The following is a 19,224-nucleotide window of genomic DNA, read 5'->3' as shown; positions in this document are numbered from 1 at the left end:
TTGGTGTCAAAGAATTCCATATGTTTGACACTCTTGTATTATGGGGTCACGAGGTTTCCTGTTCCGGCTACTGTTGGGCTAAAGTTGCGTACACCCTGGACAGGTTTGTCTCAAGCAACACAATCATATACTCATGATTAGGGACAATTTAGAGTCAACCAATGAAGCTTATGTGCAAGAGTAATTCACGAAAAACCCACACGGAAAGGTCAATCTTGGGATAGGAGCGCAGACAAGTCTCCAAATACTTACAATTGTACATGTTTTTAGTCAGTTGCAGACTTTAAATCAGTTATTGTTCCTGTTTTGTGTGAGTTGACCCCACTGAACAAACCGAAAAAGTCTAATGATAACCACCAGAGGAAGAGGGATGATGTGGGAGTCCCCACAGGATCAACTCCACTCTGACGGGGGTGGAGACTATGATTACAGTCAGGATTTACTGGACACACATTGAAAATGCTTCCCTCCTATTGGTCAGTGCTTGGTTTAATACCCCATAAAAGCTGTTTAATGGATTCCCATCCATTGAACCCGACTTCATCCTCCAGGACTGCAGGGCTGCAGACACACAGACGTACCCTCATAGGTGACGCTGCAGTAGGCATCACTGACATCATCGTCCGGCGTCTGGAGGCGCTCCGCACACAGAATGAACACGCGCAGCATGGGTCCCACGTGTGTTGGTCCAGTCAGCTCAGAAATCCAGCAGATCCATGACGTCTGGGAGCGGCCGCTGAAGTGAAAGTGCGAGGATCACTCCGGCAGCCTCAGCCCGACTGCGATATGGCAGAAGCCCAGTGCAGCAGCTGACTCATGCACACACACTGTCCCTTCAATCACAGCTGCTTTAAAGGGGCCTCACTCCCTATGGGTTTGGTATTTTAAGCTCATTCCTGCACATAAATATGAGATCTGAGTTGAAGATCAACTAAAAGTTACCAGTAATATTTTTACAAGAAATCTTTAGTGGTTTGTTTTATAAGTTTAAGAGTGATTTGATTTTGTTGGCTTCAGATGCCCTGATGTACACAGATAAATTCTTCAGTAGGTCTACATTTACACTTTACACTTTATCTCATTTATGTTGTAGTTTTACATGTTTCAACTTTTTGTTTTGTTAATTAGCAACTTCTGAGTGAAAGGTTTTAAAAAAAAAACATTGACAGCAGATAACAACTGGACTGAGTGACCCCTCCCCCAAGGGGGTTCCAAACAGGAAGTCATCACAAAACACCCCCAAAAAATTGATACATTTTACTTTACGTTTTTTTTCTTGATATTTTTTCCTTTAATGCTAGATATTCAAGTTCTTGTCATCAAAGTGGTTCCCATGGAAACGTGAACTCAGACTGACTTGGACGTATTGCTGCTTACGGACGTCGTCTGGGTCCAAAATGGGGAGAAAAAAAAAAGAAGATTGATGTCAATTGGTTGAAGCCAAAAGTGGGTAGTTTTCTATGGATGACATCATACTAACATGGTCCAGTTCTCATATACAGTCAATACTTCAGGCCCACCTGGATTATGGATTTAGGAGCCCGGAAGTGCGTCGGCCATATTGACTAAAGTTTAATTCAACCAACTCTGTGCACCAGAAATGGGTGAGTGGGCCAGATAAAATAAAGTAAAAGTTTTTTTGAGTGCATCCAATGAAATTATACTTCTAAAAATGTTTTACACTTTTTTTAAAGTAACTATGAAAAGAAAATACAGCAATTTTTTTTGTTTAGCATTGGAATAAAAGAAACAGCCTTTTGAAACCACCCCCTACAGGTCATTTGAGGAACTGCAACGCCCCTGGTTGAATTCAAATTCCTAAAGTGAAGAGTTAACAGCCTGGTTTTCTTTGTGTTTCTTTTCTCAGTGATCAGAACTTGTTTTCCGGGTACTATCGCCCCCAACTGAGGAGCTGCTGTGACTCCACAACATTGTTTTTATGGATTTTGAGTCATTTATTTGGGAAAAGGATTTAATGTATTGCAATTAAATCCATGTATTTGATACAAGGATTAAATTATTGTCACAAAAAGAAAAGCTTTGAAAAATATTGTAGAATAAAACAGCTTTTTATGCAAAAAAAAACATCATATTAATTGTTACTTATTGTTTTCTACTTACAAATAATAAAAAAACAACTTTTTAAAGACTCCTTTCCCAAACAAACTTGCTTCTATAAACACTCTGTCTAAATCTGTGGCTGACCCAGTGGGCTGGCCTAATAATAGAAGACCCACAGAAACCCCCTCATGTCAGAGCCATCATTGAACACTCGCTCTTGTCATCGCTGAGCCGCCTTGTATTTTTCAAAATAAAAGTCAGTCTTCAAATGGTTTATGAGTTGAGTGCATAAAGCGTCAGAGAGAATCGAACCCCTAGAGTTACAAACCTTTGGAATTGTTCTCATTCCTCCACCGTTAAGACCTCCATTCATGCATGGAATGGGATTAGGTCACATGTCGAATGAGGGGAAGATTATTGTTTGCTTTTGATAAAAGCGCTCATAGTTCATCGTGCAAAAACTACTTTACAATTAAACTTCAGTGAGGACAGGAGTCTACAACTGTTAACATTTAGGCCAGAATATTTAAATATTTGACAGATAAAGATTTAAAATAAAGAAGGTACCATCTTTAGTTAAAGTTTATTCAAAACCACTATGAGACTTTAAATCGCCATAAACATAAAGATAACACTTGATTCCTAATCCTGGAAAGTTTCCAACAAAACACAATTTCTATTGTTGTGTAGTGTAATTTTCTAACTTGACCTATCTCACAACTGATCAGTTCTCAACAAAAAATAATAATATGTCAGAAAATGTCATTTTTGTAAATGTTTAAACATAATAATAAATACATTTTCAGTTGATTTCTATAATAATACACAATAAAATTCTGTGTATTTCAGCTAAATACAGTGCTATATAAAGTCATATGGCCATCACTGCAGATACCAATGCATTGTATTTATTACAACTCCTTAAAATTCTATACCCGATAAAGTTCTATACTGAAAAACCTCTACTACAGGGTTTTTTTTTTAATTTTATTAATATTCAGACATTTGATAAAAAAAACAGTATTTTAAAATTATTGTATAAAGTGCATCATTATTGTTTACCTTATAATGCAGAAAATAAATGCAAAAAATACATTAATTTCAAGTTTGCAAATAAGTTTTAAAAATTCAGATTTCAGGATGATTCTTAAACACAAATTAAAAGAAGTTAAATAAATTTACGCATTATTTTTTGATGTAATATTTACAAAACACAATCAATGGGAATTGTGGTTGTTTTCTACACTTTATGGATAAATATTGTGTTTAAACGAAGGAATTATTTTTTGGTTTCTTTGAGAGGGAAAATAGGTCGACCAATGGACCAATGGCTTACTTAAAGGCATTTTTTCGTTTTTTAAAGAAAAAAATGAAGGTTTACAGTCCATATTGCTTTCAACTTTAAGCTAAGAATGATAAACTTATAAAAATTATTTAATTACAATGCAAAAGGAAGAAATGCGTGTCAATAAAAGATCATAAAATACCCTTTTTCAAAGTTACTTCCGGGTTTTTAAAAATAAATGACACCGCCCTTTCAAGACGATTTGACGACCACTGCATTTACCTCTTTCCTCCAGCAGGTGGCGAGCAGCCTGCTGCTCTGCAAACGGCCACAGAAGAAGCAAGAAGCAACAATTGGAGGTAAAAAGTTTCTCCCAAATACGTTACGGAGTCATATAAAAATCATAGTTATAAGCTAAAATTGTAAATGTGCTCATTTCGCAACGTTTATTTGATTAAAAGGCACGCTGGAGGTTCACGGTTTTTGTTAATGTACTGTTTTAACATAACTTTTTGCTCATTCCATCCACACCCCCTTATATCACGAGTGTTTCGAGACCATTAAACGTAAAACTTGAAGAAGTGTCGAAAAAAAGTCGTAATTTATCCTCGTGGGGGAAAAGCGGTTTTCTGCATGGTTTTGTGTACAAAAAACAGCAGTTTATAGTTATTTGTTGATCTGTGGTCTGTTTCGTTTGTTTTTATTTGTTGCTTTTCTTAGTATTGTGTTTTTTTGTAGTTACACAGTAAACAATCATGTTTAAACAAATGAGAGATGTTTTAACTTACAAGAAAACGTGAAATTATCTGTTTTTTGCATAGACTGTAAAAATTAATTATTAATTATTTTATATACAGTCTATGGTTTTTTGTGAGGTACGACCATGATAGAATATAAATGAATAAACAAAAAATTATGAGGAAAAATAAATATTTTATATGATTAAAGTTGTTAAAATATGGCTCAAAATTAAAGAATATATGAGGATAAATATGTAAATTTATGTTTCCAAAAGTCCCAATTTTACAAGGAAAAAGTCCTACTTTTTGGCAAATAAAATACTACATTTAGATTTCAAAATGTTTTAACAAAAACAATTGGTTTAATTTGAGTGGTAGAAAAATTGGATGGACTGGTCAAGAATCTGCTTTACTTTTTATTGTTTTGTAGATTTAAAACTTTATTTTCTTGAAACTATTACATTATTTTCCTCTGTTAAATTAGGACTTTTTCCAATCATACATTTACGGTATTATTCTTGTAAAATAGGACATTATTCTTTAAATTAGTGACTTTTTTTTCTCATAATTTCTCAAATTTGTATTTATTTCTTATGATGTCCCCAATACTCCTTCAATGCGAATAGATGCTTTTATGTGAAATATTCAACAGGAAGTTATCTTATTCTGAAGGGTTAGATTGATGTGCATCTCTGAAGCTGAACAGGAGCCTCCTTTAACTTAATTCTTTGTTTTTCTTGCCTTCTTTAAAACATTTCCTCCTTCATGGGAATAAAGAAAACCTGTGGGACTCTAAGTTCTCAGAAGATGCATCTGCGTCTCCCCAAAGATCTTCTATTCTGAAGCTGAGTGCCCCCCTTTTCCTCAGAAATCCTAAATTCCACCGACTTCCACTGAGGAACTCTGTTGATACCACCAGAGAACAATTCCCTCAACTTCTGCTGTGAAAGCAGGATGGATGCCTTCAGAAAATTACAAAGCGAGACGCCACAAGAGCAGCGTGAGCCGCAGCTCAGGTTCACCGCAGAAGCAGCTGTCGCCCTCCTGCAAAGCTTCGGACTCGATAAGGACGACTTGGAGGAGCTTCTTCTGTACCCAGAGGAGCAGATGAGTCCGGCCATGCTGGCTCAGATCCTGTGGAAGATTCGTGCAGAAAAGGACCAAAGAGCCCAATCCGAAGCCAATCCAGAGTCCTCCGGGAGTCCAAGCGGAGCCGCTTTTAAATCATGTGAAGATTTTACTGGAAGGAGGAGTGGTTTAAACGACAAAGGGAGTTCAGTAAAAGCTCAATGTTCTAGCGTTAAAACTCCAAAACCGCTGGGAAAATCAAAGCAGCTCCGGAGCTCGAAAACGTCTGTAGAGAAACCAAAGCTGAAAGCCAAACAAAGCCTCAAATCCAAGGTTTGTAAGTCTGCTCCTTTGAAGAAGAAGAAGAGGACAACAGACCTGAAAACCGTCCAAACTGATGGAAAAAACAAGATTAAAAGTTCAGTAAAAAGGATAGCAGCCGCTAAACCTGCAAAAACCACAAAGAAACTTGATCAAAAAGATCAAGAGAAGTGTCCGAGTGTCTCCGGGCTAACTAAACCTACAGTTGTCCATGCAGGACCTTCTCACTCCAGCAGACAATTCCCAACTGAAGTTCCCCAGAGTCTGCCCACGATAGCTATGATTCAGGACTACGCTGCAGAAACGCCCAGAGTGTTTCCTCATTCCTGCTGTCTGTGCGGCAAAAACTCTGAAGACATGATGGTGGGTGAACGTCTGAACTTCTTCTTCTTCAAAGGACTTCAGTCAGAGTTAACCTGCTTCTGTTCTGTGCTGCTCTGGCAGGACTGGTTCTTCCATCAGACCAGCAGCCTTCACCTCCTGAACTGCAAGCAGCTGCGGACACGGTCAGAGCTTCCCCTCTTCGGTCCAAAATGTCTAAACATGGAAGAGAAAGATGCAAAAATGTTGAAAAAGATGTGTAAGAAAGATTGAAAACCTTCAAAAGAAATGGAAGCTTCAATTAAAAAAAAAATCAAAACATAAAGCACAAAAAAATTCAGAATTTTCCAAAGATTTTAAGGAAAGACAAGTTTCAGAAGCTTCAAAATTTTCACGACAAAAATTCAAAAGCTTAAAAAGTTTAAATTCTAAAGAAAGATTCAAAACTTTTCAAAGACAGACTTAAAATGTACAAAAAAGATTCAGAAGTTTTAAGATAAAAAAGATGCAGACACTTCAAAAGATTCAAAAGCTTTTAAACATGAAAACGTTATAAAAGATTCAGAAGCTTCAATGCCATCAAAAGAAAAAAATGCTTCAAAATTTTCAAAAGATTGAAAAGAACTCATAAGATTCAAATTTTTCAAAAGAATGATGCAAAAGCTTCAAGAGAACGACTCAAAAGCTTAAAAAACTTCAAAGGATTCTATAGAAATATTTAAAAAATATTTAAAGTTTTCAGAAGATTTAACATTTTCAAAAGACTGACAATTATAATACCTCAGAAGCTTCAAATGATTCATAGAGTTAAATTATTACAAATCTTCAAATTATTCAAAAGATTCAAATGATTCATACGATTCAAATGATTCATAGAGTAAAATGATTACAAATCTTCAAATGATAGACAAGAAAGATTCAAATGATTCAGAAGCTTCAAATAATTCGTAAGAAAGATTCAAATGATTCAAAAGCTTTAAATGATTCAAATGATTCATAGAGTTAAATGATTACAAATCTTCAAATGATAGATAAGAAACATTAAAATGATTCAGAAGCTTCAAATGATTAAAAAGCTTTAAATGTTTCAAAAGCTTTAAATGATTTATAAGAAAGATTCAAATGATTCAAAAGCTTCAAATGATTCAAATGATTCATAGAGTTAAATGATTACAAATCTTCAAATGATAAGAAACATTAAAATGATTCAGAAGCTTCAAATGATTCAAAAGCTTTAAATGATTCATAAGAAAGATTCGAATGATTCAAAAGCTTCAAATGATTCATAGAGTTAAATGATTACAAATCTTCAAATGATAGATAAGAAACATTAAAATGATTCAGACGCTTCAAATGATTCAAAAGCTTTAAATGATTTATAAGGATTCAAATGATTTAAAAGTTTTAAACTATCCAAAAGAAAGATTCAAAAAAGTTAAATATCTTCTAAAGATTCAAATATTTCAAGATTCAGAAGCTTCAAAAGAATTAAAAGCTTCAAAACTTCAGTCTCTGTTGGGTTTATGAATATCAAAGGAAGAATAACTTTTTATATTTTACAGATTAGTCGTGAGGACGCCACTCAAGTGTACTCACTGAAACGATTGATGTTTTTTCTTGGTTTCTTTCTGGTAGATTTTTCTTTTCTTAGCATCAACAGTTTGTTCTTGTGTTCTTCTCAGATTTCCGGAGTGGGATGGAGAGGTGAGGTCCATCCTGAGGTGAGCCGACACTCTTTTCTGCTTTGGTCAGCAGTTTTTTGTCTCATCCTCCTCAGAGTCAGACGGAGGCTGGAGGAGTTTCTCAGGAGTATCACTCTAGTCATCTGAGCAGAGCTCTGCATAAATACTTGATTATTTATGTATTTATTATTTTCTAAAAGTGCTTTAAAGTGATGCTGTCAGCCTAAACGTGCATCGTCTCTTTTTGGCTTCATATAGAGAGCCGTCACATTCCCGTCAGTCTCGGGCGTCGACACGTTCTCAGGACAAGCGGCGGTGCCGCCGGCGGAGCTGGGACGGCCGCAGCAAGTCTCCGTCCTGGAGTCCGCCGCATCCTCGGGTTTCATCCTCCAGCAGGTCTCGCAGTCCTCACGCCAACCGTGGAGGCAAAGCTCAGCCGGACAGACGAGGGCGCCGCTCGCCCGGCCTCCACCGCCGCCGTGATTCCACAGAGAGGAGGGAGGGAAGCTGGTCAGCTGTTGCATCCAGCTGTTTTTAGTCGTTTAGCAGCTGAAGTTCTGCTCCTGATCATGGATTCGTTCCTCTGTTAGGTCTCCTGCTGGGTCTCCACGTCACAAATCGAGTTCTGCAGACAGAGGGACCTCCTCCAGACGAGGAGATGAGGCGCTTCCACCTCCTCCAGCCCTCAAGAGGAGCTGTGGGAGGCGCTCGTCTACAGAAACCCCCCTGAGCAGTGCAGAGAAGGTGGCCAAGAAAATGCTGAAGAAATCAGGTCTGCTGAGCAGAAAAACCACCTCACCGCAAACGCCGCCGCCATGACGCCAAACCTGAAGGTGTGCTTTGGTTCTTCCAGCCGTCCAGGTTCTGTCCAAACAGTCGGACGTGCAGACCGCCGTCAGAACTTTGGCTCCTGTCCTGCTGGCCGAACTGGCTAAGGTGACGTCCACGCCTTTCCCGACTGAGGCGGAAACGCTGGAGCTGGCTAAGAGGGTGGCTAAGAAGCTGTCCAAAGAGAAGCCCGTCCTAAAAAAACCCAAAAAAGTCACAGCTGGAAGTGCGAAGGTAGGCGAGAATTCACAGGTAACCTCACCTTTAAATCTGGTTTAAATCTGTTTATTTCAATCTTTAATACTTTTTAATGAGAAACAGATACATATGGAAAAGAAAGAGAAGTGTTCAATGCTGATGCTCATCAGGAGAATCCTCAATTTCTTTAACACAGCAATTCAAAAACTTTATTGGAAAAAAAAATAATAATAAAAAACTGGTAAGTCCAGTTTGTTTGGCTAGCGTGAACCAAACTGTACCCGGGCACAGTTAGGAAACAATTATGAAAATTGACAAAAAAAAGCCTATTTAAAATATTTACCTGTGTAGGAATTAAAAAGTACCATATAATTGCATGGAAAGTCCAGTTGGTTCGACTAGTGTGATCTAAACTGTACCCGGGTACGGTTCAGAAACAATCATAAAAATCACAGTCATTGAGTAAAATGAAAAACGCAATAAAATGATTTTTATGTGCAAGTTGTAAAAAAATATATCAAATAAATGTAATTAAATCCAGTTCATTTAGCTAGTGTGAACCGTAATGTATCCGGGCACATTTCCAATCATTATCATAAAAATTTAAGTAATCTTGTAAATTTGTATTGTATTCATTGTATTTATGAAAATCTAGTTCGCTTGGCTAGTGTGAACTGAACTGTACAAGGTACACTTTGAAAACAATCATAAAAAATAAAAATCTAGTTAAAGTTTATACTCTAGAAGAGTTTTAAAGAAAGTATCTTAAGTATGCATGTAAAGTCCAGTTTGTTTGGCTAGTATGAACCGAACTGTACCCGGGTACGGTTTGTAAACAATCATAATAATAACAAAAGCTAGTGGAGTTCTTTTCATCCAAATATTTTCTCAAGTAAGATTTTTAAAGAAAAGATTATATGTATTTATGAAAATCTAGTTTGGATAGTGTGAACCGAATTGTACTCGGGCACAGTTGGGAAACGATCATAAAAATAAAAGTAATCTATTAAAATTGTGCTGTATTAATCCAAATGTTTACTCAAATGATTTAAAAAGCATCAGATGTGTGTACTGTTGCCCTATTGGGGGTAACTTATTATAAAACATATGAGTAACAAAGTACCATAAAGTATTACTGATGGATTTTTACTCCCCAAATGTTCAGTCACAGGTTTATTACAACCCAAAATATAATTTTTAACTCAACGTGCAATAGTTTATGGGACATTTATTGCTTAATGTTTTGTCTATTAAAGCTTGGAGTATTGTCTACGTCATAAATGTAATCTTTTTTTAAACTGACTGTTTTGTCTGCTCCTGATTTGAAGTTTTATATTCTTTACACATGTCCTCCAGCATCAGAAAAATGCCCCAAAAACACCTTCCAAGAAGCTTCTGTCCAAAACCTCAGTGGAGAAGAAAAAAGCTCTGAAGAAGTGAGTCATGAAGAAAGCATTTGATTGAGACTCCTAATCACACGTAAATAAAGCTAAGATTAGTATTTTTGTTGACTCTAGAAAAGTGGCTGTGAAAGTCAAAGCTGTCGGCGCCAAACAGACCAGAACAAAGAACCCAGAAGGAACACAGAAGATCCAGAAGAAACGTTCGTACCAACCATTTCTGTTGGGTCTATTCAAAGAAGAAACACGTTCTTGTTGAAGTGTGGATGTTAAATAGTGGGAAATTCTCACATTTATTAAGGAAATACTTAAAGATTTCTCTTGGTTTGGTTTCTGTTCTGATTCTAGCAGAAGAACCGGTGACGGAGCCGACCACATCTTCCTGCTGCGCCTCAGACACAGCGACTCCGACAAATAAAGCTTCGACTTCCTCGGCCGCCGTCACGTCGCTGACAGTCGGAGAGCGTCTGGGAGAGAACCTGACCGCGAAACATTTCTGTACGTGGAACGTCTGTCACCGCATCACGTCTGACTTCACCACCAACGCCGTTCATTCTTTTTATTCCCGCTCTTTTGCAGATTGCTACGACATATCCAGACTGATGAAAAAGGATGTGAGTTATCCTGTTTATGTCTACCTTTTCTAGCCATCGTGTGATCTTTACTTCCAAATTAATAATTATACGACGCTGTTTCATTTATCAGAACAGAGCTGTGAGAGAAAAAGTCTTTACACCGCTTTGACATCTCACACAGAGCCTCTTCCAACTGTAGGTGGTGGACATGCACTAGTAAACAGTAGAAGAAGAAGAAGAAGCCCCATCCCTGCTTGTCCAGTGTGAACACCATATACTAAATGGGCAGTCTTGAAAAACGTCACATGCCTGGTGTGAACGTGGTGTCAGAAAGTAGCTTGATCTGATCTGAGGAAGCCTTTTCAGAATCATTGAAGTTTAGATTCTGCTCCAAACAAGATGCTAACAGCTAGCTAGCAAAGCAAAAGATTGTAGCTTCGAAATATTAGTCTCAAGTTAGGAGTTTGATGTCTGAAGATCCTAAAAAAGGAAGTTTCAGAGCTCCAGTTGGGTTCTATCAGACCTCAGAAAGAAAAATCACAAACGTGTAAAATCATTCTTCACTAGGGCAGCGTGACCTAAAAGTGCCCAGGTGTCCACTGACCAATTTACAGAAAAAATGTCCAGTCGCCTTTTTCTTAAAACTCTTTAATAACGTGAAGGAAATAATCTGGTTGTTTATAAATTAAAGTTTCCTTCAGAATAAGATCATATTTTGGGGTATTTCTTGGTATCAAGTGATTGCCAACTTCTCTGTGAAGTCCTTCTATCTATAAAAGCTCCTAAACTTCGAGTTAGGTTACCCACCAAACTTTTTCTTGGCCTTTGCAGAGCTCAAAGGAAACCAAGCGGCTGCTGAAGATAAAGCAGATGTTGATCAGTAACCTCCCCAAGTATCACGACGGCTGCTACACTCAGGAAGAGCTGGCCGAGGTGCTCCGCCCCTTTGGGTTTGAGCTCGGGAAGAACAACATCTACGTCGTTCCTCAGGCTCAAATAGTGGGTATTGGGTCTTCAGTACATTGACTTCCATTAAACGTCATCTTCACTAGTTTGTGGTTTTGGTTCCGTTTCCCTCCAGGCTGTGGTCCAGATGGCGTACTCTGCAGGCCTTCAGAGAGCCGTGGCTGCATCTGCTGATGGAGTCTTTTTCAAAGAGTCGTGGCTTTGTTTCAAAGCTTTATCGGCTCGGATCAACATGCAGCCGGTCAGAAACATCGGGATTAGCTAGCTACCAACGCCACAGACGGGTCATTAACGGTCTGTCTTTTATCTTTCAGATTGGCTTTTATAAGAGTCTGATGAAAAGGATGTCTCTTGTAAGTAGTGCACACACAAATACGTTTCACCAGCTTGCAGACAGCTGATATGAACCATCCCTTCCAGAAGGTGACGGATGACGGATCCAGCACCATCTTTGTCCAAAACATCTCTCCACGTGAAGTCGGGGAGCTCAGGGACGCTTTAATGAAAATTGGCTCCGTCAAGAACTTCATGCCTTTGCTCAGCAAGGTGTGACAGAGCATGACGATACACCGCCAGTGACACAACAGCTGCTCATCTGTCCTCTGTGTGATACAGGTTTTTATCGAGTTCGAGTCCGCCCAAGATGCCGATCGGCTCGGAGTTTGGTTCGGCCTCCTGAAGCGGCGCTTTGGCTGCGAAGTGTGCAGGCTGAAAACCCCGACGAGCTCTTCGACGGCCCTGCGTGAGTCCGTTTCCCGTTTCACTCACGTCAGCAACTAGACTCAGGGTCTAAAAGAAGATCCTGTCGTCATGGAAACAATGTTGTCCACTGATCCCCACCCTGATTGGTCCTTAGCCAAGACCCTTGACGCTGCTGCCTAACTGGGTCCCTGTGCCCCTCAAGTACAGGGTTGTGTCAGGAAGGGCATCCGGCGTAAACAGTGGGTGCTGTTACGCTGTGGCGACCCTGAAAGGGATAATCAGCTGGTTTACGCTAAGTGCTCAGCCGATATTTGCTTTGCTGCTCAGCTAGTGGTGCTTAGCAGTTACTAGCTTCATTGCTAAGCTAGTGGTGCTTAGCAGTTACTAGCCCCGCCGCTCAGCTAGTGGTGCTTAGCAGCTACTACCATTGCCGCTAAGCTAGCGGTGCTTAGCAGCTACTACCATTGCCGCTAAGCTAGTGGTGCTTAGCAGCTACTACCATTGCCGCTAAGCTAGTAGTGCTTAGCAGCTACTAGCTTCGCCTCTAAGCTAGTGGTGATTAGCAGCTACTAGCTTCGCCGCTAAGCTAGTGGTGCCTTGCAGCTACTAGCTTCGCCACTAAGCTAGTGGTCCAAAAGTTGGGATGTTATTTATTTTTTAGGGCAAAACGAAGACAGGATGCCAAAGAAGTCTTATGGGTATAAAAAAAAACACAAAAATAATCATTTGTTTTTAGTGTGCCAAAAGTGATACTGTTCATATATATAGATATAGTTTACTCTGAAAGACTTAAGGAAAGGATGCTAGAGGCTATTTAAGGAAACCATCGGGTCACATAAGAACATTTCATTTGGCAATTGTTATCAATTTTTTATCTTCTAATCAAGAAGAAACTGAGAAGTATCAGGGACTGCCAGAACTTCTGTGATGATTTCAGGTAGAGGTTCGGATGTGAAGTCAGGGATGTGGGGTTACGCTGTTCCTTCAAGAACTTCATGTTGAGATTATGACCTCAAAAGTATCCCATGAACACCTTACCTTCATCAAACCTTTGCAGATTCCGTTTAGAACCTCCTAATTTCCTTCTGCAGCTCCGAGACTCCCAGCAAAGGCCTTACCCAACAGCAGAGACATCGTCAACGGAGTGTTCGTCCTCACCACCAAGCGTGACATTCCAGAGGGTAGCACTTCACCGTTTTGGGTCCCCATGACAACCAGTCCATATTTGTTCCCCACCGCGTCTGCCTGGTTCATCATTCCAAGTATGAGACAGAAGACAAAAACTACCGAGGTGTTAGCGAAGCAGCTAACCATGTCAATTTTTTACCTTTTAGGTTACGTCACGGTGAAGGAAACGGCGGACATCAAGGTTGTTGATTCCAGCTCTTGTTAGAAATCTGCAAAACATTCAGTGGTTCAGGATTCTGACCTTCAAACAAACGTTTGTCCCGTGTGTCCTACAGAACGCCGCCCCAAAAAGCTCCAAGTTCTCCACGGTCATGCTGACCGGTCTGCCAGAAGGCAAATACATGTTCACAGATATCACCAAGAGGGTGTCTCCATATTTCCCCAAAGACAACGATTGCTTTTTCTCCTCCAAGGTGGTTGTCCTGCCACTGCAGAGAAGGGTGAGGAGCTGAGCTGGCAGACCAACGTTGATGTTTCTGAGGAAATCCATGAAGTTTGAGGGTTTCTACAGTGAGACAATTGGTCTCTATACATCAGTGGAGATATCTGGTCTCTATACATCAGTGGAGATATCTGGTCTCTACACATTAGTGGAGATATTTGGTATCTACCTATAAATGGTGTTATTTTGACTAAACCTATGAATGGAGATATTTGGTCTTCACCAATAAGTGGAGATATCTGGTGTCTACACATGTGTAGAGATATTTAGTCTCTACACATAAGTGGAGATGTTTGGTGTCCACAGAAGTTTGGAGATGTTTGGTCCCAGTGTTCCCATGGCAGAATCAAGGAGCACTTCCTGACACTCAAGATTTACAAGGAGGTGGACGGTTGATGGTTTGGACTCCAGGATTTGTTAAATGTGGTTATTTCAAAATAAATAAAGAGAAACTAATGATGTTTTTACATGAAGATAACACTCTACAATCTTCTCTCTTGTTTTTGTCTTTTTTTGTTTGTTTGACTCCCTCCTCCAGGCGTTTATCTTCTTTAACAGCTGGATCATGTGCAGCACGTTTGCTGAGGACTGCATCAAGAGTCCGTTTTTGGTCAGAGATTACCAGCTGAACATCCACTTTGTTCTGGAGAACCTCCATCCCCACTCTAGTGAGGTACAGGAAAAAAAATATGTTTTTTAAACGCGCCCTTTTGGGAGTGAAAGTGTTGCTGACGAAGCTTTTTATGCTAAACATGTAGCTAACATAGTGATGGTTCTTCGCAGGAGGTCATGTACAGAAATCTGATGAAATTGAGCAACGGTGTAAGTTTTCTGAATTATTTTTTATTAAATTAGCAATTTTTTTTATTGATCATATCAAAAGCCTCATCATATCTGTAAGTGTTTTTCTGCTGATTTGTGGATCATTTTCTGGAAGTTGTAACTTCATTTTTGATTCTCTAGTATTTTCCTCAACCTGCATGTTTGGAGGAGCGACTGCTGCTTGTGGAAATCTTCCAGACGTCGGTGTTTCTCATTAAGATGGTCATGAACGCCGTGGCATCCATTGCGCCCTTCGTCAGCTTCCTGCCGCTCGCCAACACTGTAGGATAAGAACAAGCTCTTTTCTTTAGGATGTTGAACGTCTCAGAGTAGACTTTGATTGTTTGAAAATATTGTCTACTGCAGATCTACATTGAGATGGCTGAACCCAGAGGAGTGGTAGACGTGGTTAACAGTTCCTCCCTGAGGTCTCAGTTTACAAGTGAAGTCTGGTGCGTTCACTACAGGTTTATAAAAAATCTCTATATATAGTTATTATTATTATTAAATTACGTTCCCGTCTTTCCTCTGAACAGGGCGAAGATCCGATTCATTCGACCGTAAGTATTAGTGTTGTTTGAATAATTTGAGATCAGATCCAGAAATGTATGATGGGTTAAAAAAAGCACCAAAAAGATTATTGGTTATTTTTAATCTACAAAAAAATAGTTTTTTTTACGAGATATAGATATTATCAAATATAACACTTTGGGTGATGTGATTAAAAAAGCACCTTATTTACCCGCTGTCTCAAATTTGATGCACATATTTTTAACTTGATGTAACTGCATTATAAATAATAAATTATCTACTACTTTGGCATTTTTTACGTACTGCAAGTAGTCCTTTACAAAAATGAATAACATTAGATGAGTTATTCTCACTGTAAATTTTAGAAAATTAGCTTAAAAGTTTTCCCGCCAAAAGTGTTTTTGAGATTTCATGGAGGCAGCCATTTTGAAATGAGCAGAAAAAGCACTTCTACTGCCCCTAGTGGAATTATGAGGAACTACAAGGCAGAAAACGTGGACTATGTTACAAACAATGGGTTTTTAAGGAAAATTTGGATCATGCTAATGAGAAAGAGGTCTCAGAAACACGTGTATCAAACAATATGAATGCCTGGCTATGTAGGGTTAAAGATCCACTCCAATAAAAATAGTCTTTTTTTGTGTTTTTAACATGTTTCTTGTACCATTTTTCTCAGCCACTACTAGCTTTGCTGCACAGCTTTTATACTAGAAATGGAATGTTAAGCTCAATTAGAAAAATGTCACAAGAACATGTTAAACACCACCAAGGAGAACCCACTTCACAGAAAGATTTCTAAATGTTCTCTGCAGGTTGAAAACTGTTACATGGTTCAGAACTGGAGAAGACACAGATATTTTTCGACTTAATCCCTTTCTTTCCCTCCCTCAGGATCAGCGTCAAAGTCCTGAGAGAGAACTTGGAAGACTCGAATGATCTTCCCACATCAAACTGTGAACAAGACACAGGAACCCATTCCACCTGTGAACCTCCTCAAACCGGTTCTGCTGTCGATTCTGAACCGACATCTTCAGCTGCAGCGACTGAAGGCCTGGAGAATATTTCTTCAGACTCCGCCTCTGATTCCTATTCCCCACTTCGTCCTGCAGCAGATCCTCAGATTCAGCCAGACCACACCGATCAAGTAGAACCGGTCGAGATGGACGCATCAGATCTTCATAGCAGCCACGAGGAATCCCAGTCACCTGGACCGGAGGGTGGAGAGAGCAGAGACCAAATCCCAGTGGAGACCAGAGAGATCCACGTGGATCCAGACGATGGTGGAACCAAAACAGAAGAAGACGACCAGAAACCTGAACCTGTCACCAAGAAGATTTCCGAATGTGAAGCTGGAACGGTTCAGGAGGAGGAAGACGCCCACCAGGAGCCTGATCTTTCTGACGATCAACCAACAGCAGCAGAGACTCAGTCTGTGGAATATGGTCATGTGACCGTGGAAACACTTCCTGTAGAGGATCCTTTGAAGACGAGCGAGAAGGTGGAAGGATTCCAGATTGAGGAGGATACTGAAGGACTCAAAGAGGATGTTCCAACTGGTTTTGGCTCAGACAAGAGGGAGGAGGAGGTTCATGACGACAAACAATCGCCTGTGGAGGCTGCAGAGAACGTTCCGGACGAAGTAGCTCCAGAGGAACCAACCGAGAACCCCGCGGAGGAGCTGACGAACAAGGAATTCCATCATGTGAAGGTTCAGCGTCCAGATCCAGCGGACCATCATGTAGAGAACGTTTCCGAGGATCCTTCAAGGTCGGAGCGAGCTGCTCCAGAAGAAGAGAGTCACGCCGCAGGAGACCAGCCAGCAGCAGAGGTCAAAGAAGAACCTCCGACTCTGGAGGTGAAAGAAGAACCACAAAGGTTTGAGGTGAGAAGGAAACCAAACTGGTTAATTTAAATCCCAGAAAAAAAGTTAAACCCAAAGATTTTCCATCTTCAGGTCGATTCAGCTGCAGGTGAAGACGGGAAAGGAGACAAAGACGACCACAAGAACACCTCGGGGTCAACCAAACGCAAACTTGGAGATGACACAGGTCGGTTTTCTTTGGAAAGATCAGATCAGCTTTTATTGTTTAGGAGAAAAGTCTTTTCTTCCTAGATGACCCCTTTGTTTCTGATGGTTTTCTGTCTCTGGAGGTCAACTATGTTAGAAAAGAATCAACGTTTAGTGTATTGAAGTCGTGTGCATCATCAAAAACTAAATGTTCCTTTAAATGTTAAATTTGTGTTGTTTTAGAAGAACCATTGAAGCCAGACGATCCGCAGGAACCAGCAGTAGTAACCAGACCCCGAGGGCGGCCCAGGAAGAAGATCAGAGCGGCTGGCGGTAGAACGAAGTGAAGATCCACGACAGCGGATGAAAGATGTGTGTTCTGATTTGTGTCGTGTTGCAGTGAGGAGGTCTCCAAGAGGAAAAGCTGAGGCTCCAGGAGATCAGGTAAAAGAGGAAGAAGAGATCCAGGAAAGAGCAGAGGATGCTGGGAGTCTTCCTCTGGAAGTAAAGAAGGAGGATGAGACTGTTACAGGTACAGTTTACATCAACCAGATGGAGAAACTCTCCAAAGTCATTGTTCTGTTCAGCCGCAGGGCTCCTAAAAAGTTCTAAATGTACCAAAAACGTCTAAAAGAAAAAGTCTGAATATGTGAAATTTAATGTAACAGGTGTTAAAAATGTTTTTTTGTTGAGGTTTGTTCCTATTTGTAAAAAGTTGTGCAAAAGAGGTGTACATTTAAGAGGACCTGATTGAAGGAAAAGGTTAATTTTTTACTGTCACTCATCAAGCATTCAACTGCAGAACTACCCAGAATGCAATTGGCACACAGAGGGACAGACAAAAAATAGTTTAGTTCCTACTTTTACTTGTAAATACATAAATACTATTCTTAAATAAATACAAAAGTATGTTTTACCAAGTATTTTTATAGATTTGTACAAACTTTAATGGATTTAAAAGAAAGAAACAAAGATTGTATAAACATAAAGATGCTGCACACACTCCATAAACTTGTCTATGTGATTGTATGAAGGATTCTGGGGAGGAGTGAGTACTCTTCTTACTAATAGATGATCTTTGTAAAAAGATTTCTTCTGGCCTATTAATGTCAATTTGACAAATTACCTTTGTTTATTTTGGGTAGCAGCAATTGATAACAGCCATAGATAATAATATAATTCTAATAAAAGCAACAATGGCAGCCAAAATATTTTTAAATAAAGAAGGTTTAAGTCCCTTTCTGATCAGCTATGCATCTATTGCAAAAGTGTGTTTATAATTTATCAATAAAGGCGAATTTTTGATGAACTCCTGTCACTCTGCAGAAACTTTGTTGTATAAAATGTTTCAGGTTTTTATATTTGGGCTATAAACAACATTATCATAATTAAGAGTTCTGGGAACAACTTAAAAAAATGAATTTAGTTTTCATAATTTGGTTTTAATGACTGGTCTTCTTTAGCTTTCAGAAAACAAACAAGAATGTTCCTTCCTCTTGCCGAAAATCAAACTCCTCCTCAGTCGGTACGCGTCTCCCCCCGCTCCAAACTGAAGCCGTTCAACCCAAACTGCTCCTACGGTGAGACTCATGCACCTCCGCCAGTCAGACGCCGACTTCATCTAAACCGTCTTTTCTGCTCCTCTTCAGGCCTGGAGTTCACCGTCCGCACTAAAGCGTTCTACTGTAACCTCTGCTCGGTTTTCTACATGAGAGAAAGCGTCGAGGAGGACCTTCACTGCTGCAGCAAACTACACTACGACAAACTACGGGTACGAGGAGACCCGAGATCAAAGGCATCAAACCTTCTGCACCACTTTCATCTCTCTTCTTTGTTTTGCAGGAATATTACCAGAAGAGAGCACAGCTGAGAAAATGTTCCAGAAAGTTGACATAAAACGTCAGCCTTCTCTGATTTAACCACTGCTGAAATCTGCCAATTTAAACTGAAAACGTGTGCTTTTCCACTGAAAACGTGTGCTTTTCCACTGTTTATTTTAGTGATGTTTTTAAAGATTCAATAAATACTAAAATATTCCACCAAACTGATTTCATTTTTCATTATGAATATGATTTAAGCCCAGAAA

General features: G+C 39.6%; 2 protein-coding genes across 7 annotated transcripts in view; one reads left to right on the top strand and one right to left on the bottom strand.

Moving 5' to 3' along the window:
* Positions 1–852, bottom strand: part of dysf (dysferlin, limb girdle muscular dystrophy 2B (autosomal recessive)) — an 84,118-nt gene extending 83,266 nt beyond the window's left edge. For 2 of the 3 annotated variants that reach the window (XM_036216572.1, XM_036216574.1), the window contains exon 1: positions 582–852. In XM_036216572.1, the coding sequence (XP_036072465.1) occupies positions 582–669 (88 nt within the window). In that variant the 5' untranslated portion in view covers positions 670–852. The remainder of the gene's footprint in view (positions 1–581) is intronic. The other variant, XM_036216573.1, reaches the window with a different exon arrangement.
* A 2,741-nt stretch (positions 853–3,593) lies between these two features.
* Positions 3,594–19,182, top strand: LOC112156055. Of its 4 annotated transcripts, none has more exons than XM_024288199.1 (31): positions 3,594–3,705; positions 4,864–5,838; positions 5,920–5,981; positions 7,479–7,517; positions 7,737–7,988; positions 8,069–8,250; positions 8,332–8,540; positions 9,861–9,940; positions 10,022–10,107; positions 10,253–10,402; positions 10,484–10,518; positions 11,311–11,478; positions 11,561–11,686; positions 11,760–11,798; positions 11,866–11,991; positions 12,061–12,187; positions 13,239–13,409; positions 13,482–13,516; positions 13,611–13,775; positions 14,316–14,450; positions 14,561–14,599; positions 14,741–14,881; positions 14,966–15,051; positions 15,136–15,159; positions 16,022–17,012; positions 17,085–17,178; positions 17,382–17,471; positions 17,539–17,670; positions 18,602–18,718; positions 18,788–18,909; positions 18,981–19,182. In XM_024288199.1, exons 2-31 carry the CDS (start codon positions 5,041–5,043, stop codon positions 19,032–19,034), a joined length of 4,875 nt encoding a protein of 1,624 aa, XP_024143967.1. In that variant the 5' UTR covers positions 3,594–3,705; positions 4,864–5,040; the 3' UTR covers positions 19,035–19,182. The 4 variants fall into 4 exon arrangements, with proteins under 4 accessions (XP_024143967.1, XP_024143964.1, XP_024143965.1 ...); XM_024288196.1 differs by having other exon boundaries at positions 8,332–8,558; positions 10,256–10,402; XM_024288197.1 differs by having other exon boundaries at positions 8,332–8,558; positions 11,869–11,991.
* The last annotated feature ends 42 nt before the right edge of the window (positions 19,183–19,224 follow it).

This window comes from Oryzias melastigma, linkage group LG18 (assembly GCF_002922805.2).
Source record: "Oryzias melastigma strain HK-1 linkage group LG18, ASM292280v2, whole genome shotgun sequence".
NCBI classification, from domain to species: Eukaryota; Metazoa; Chordata; class Actinopteri; order Beloniformes; family Adrianichthyidae; genus Oryzias; species Oryzias melastigma.
This window is presented reverse-complemented; position numbering and strand designations above follow the sequence as displayed.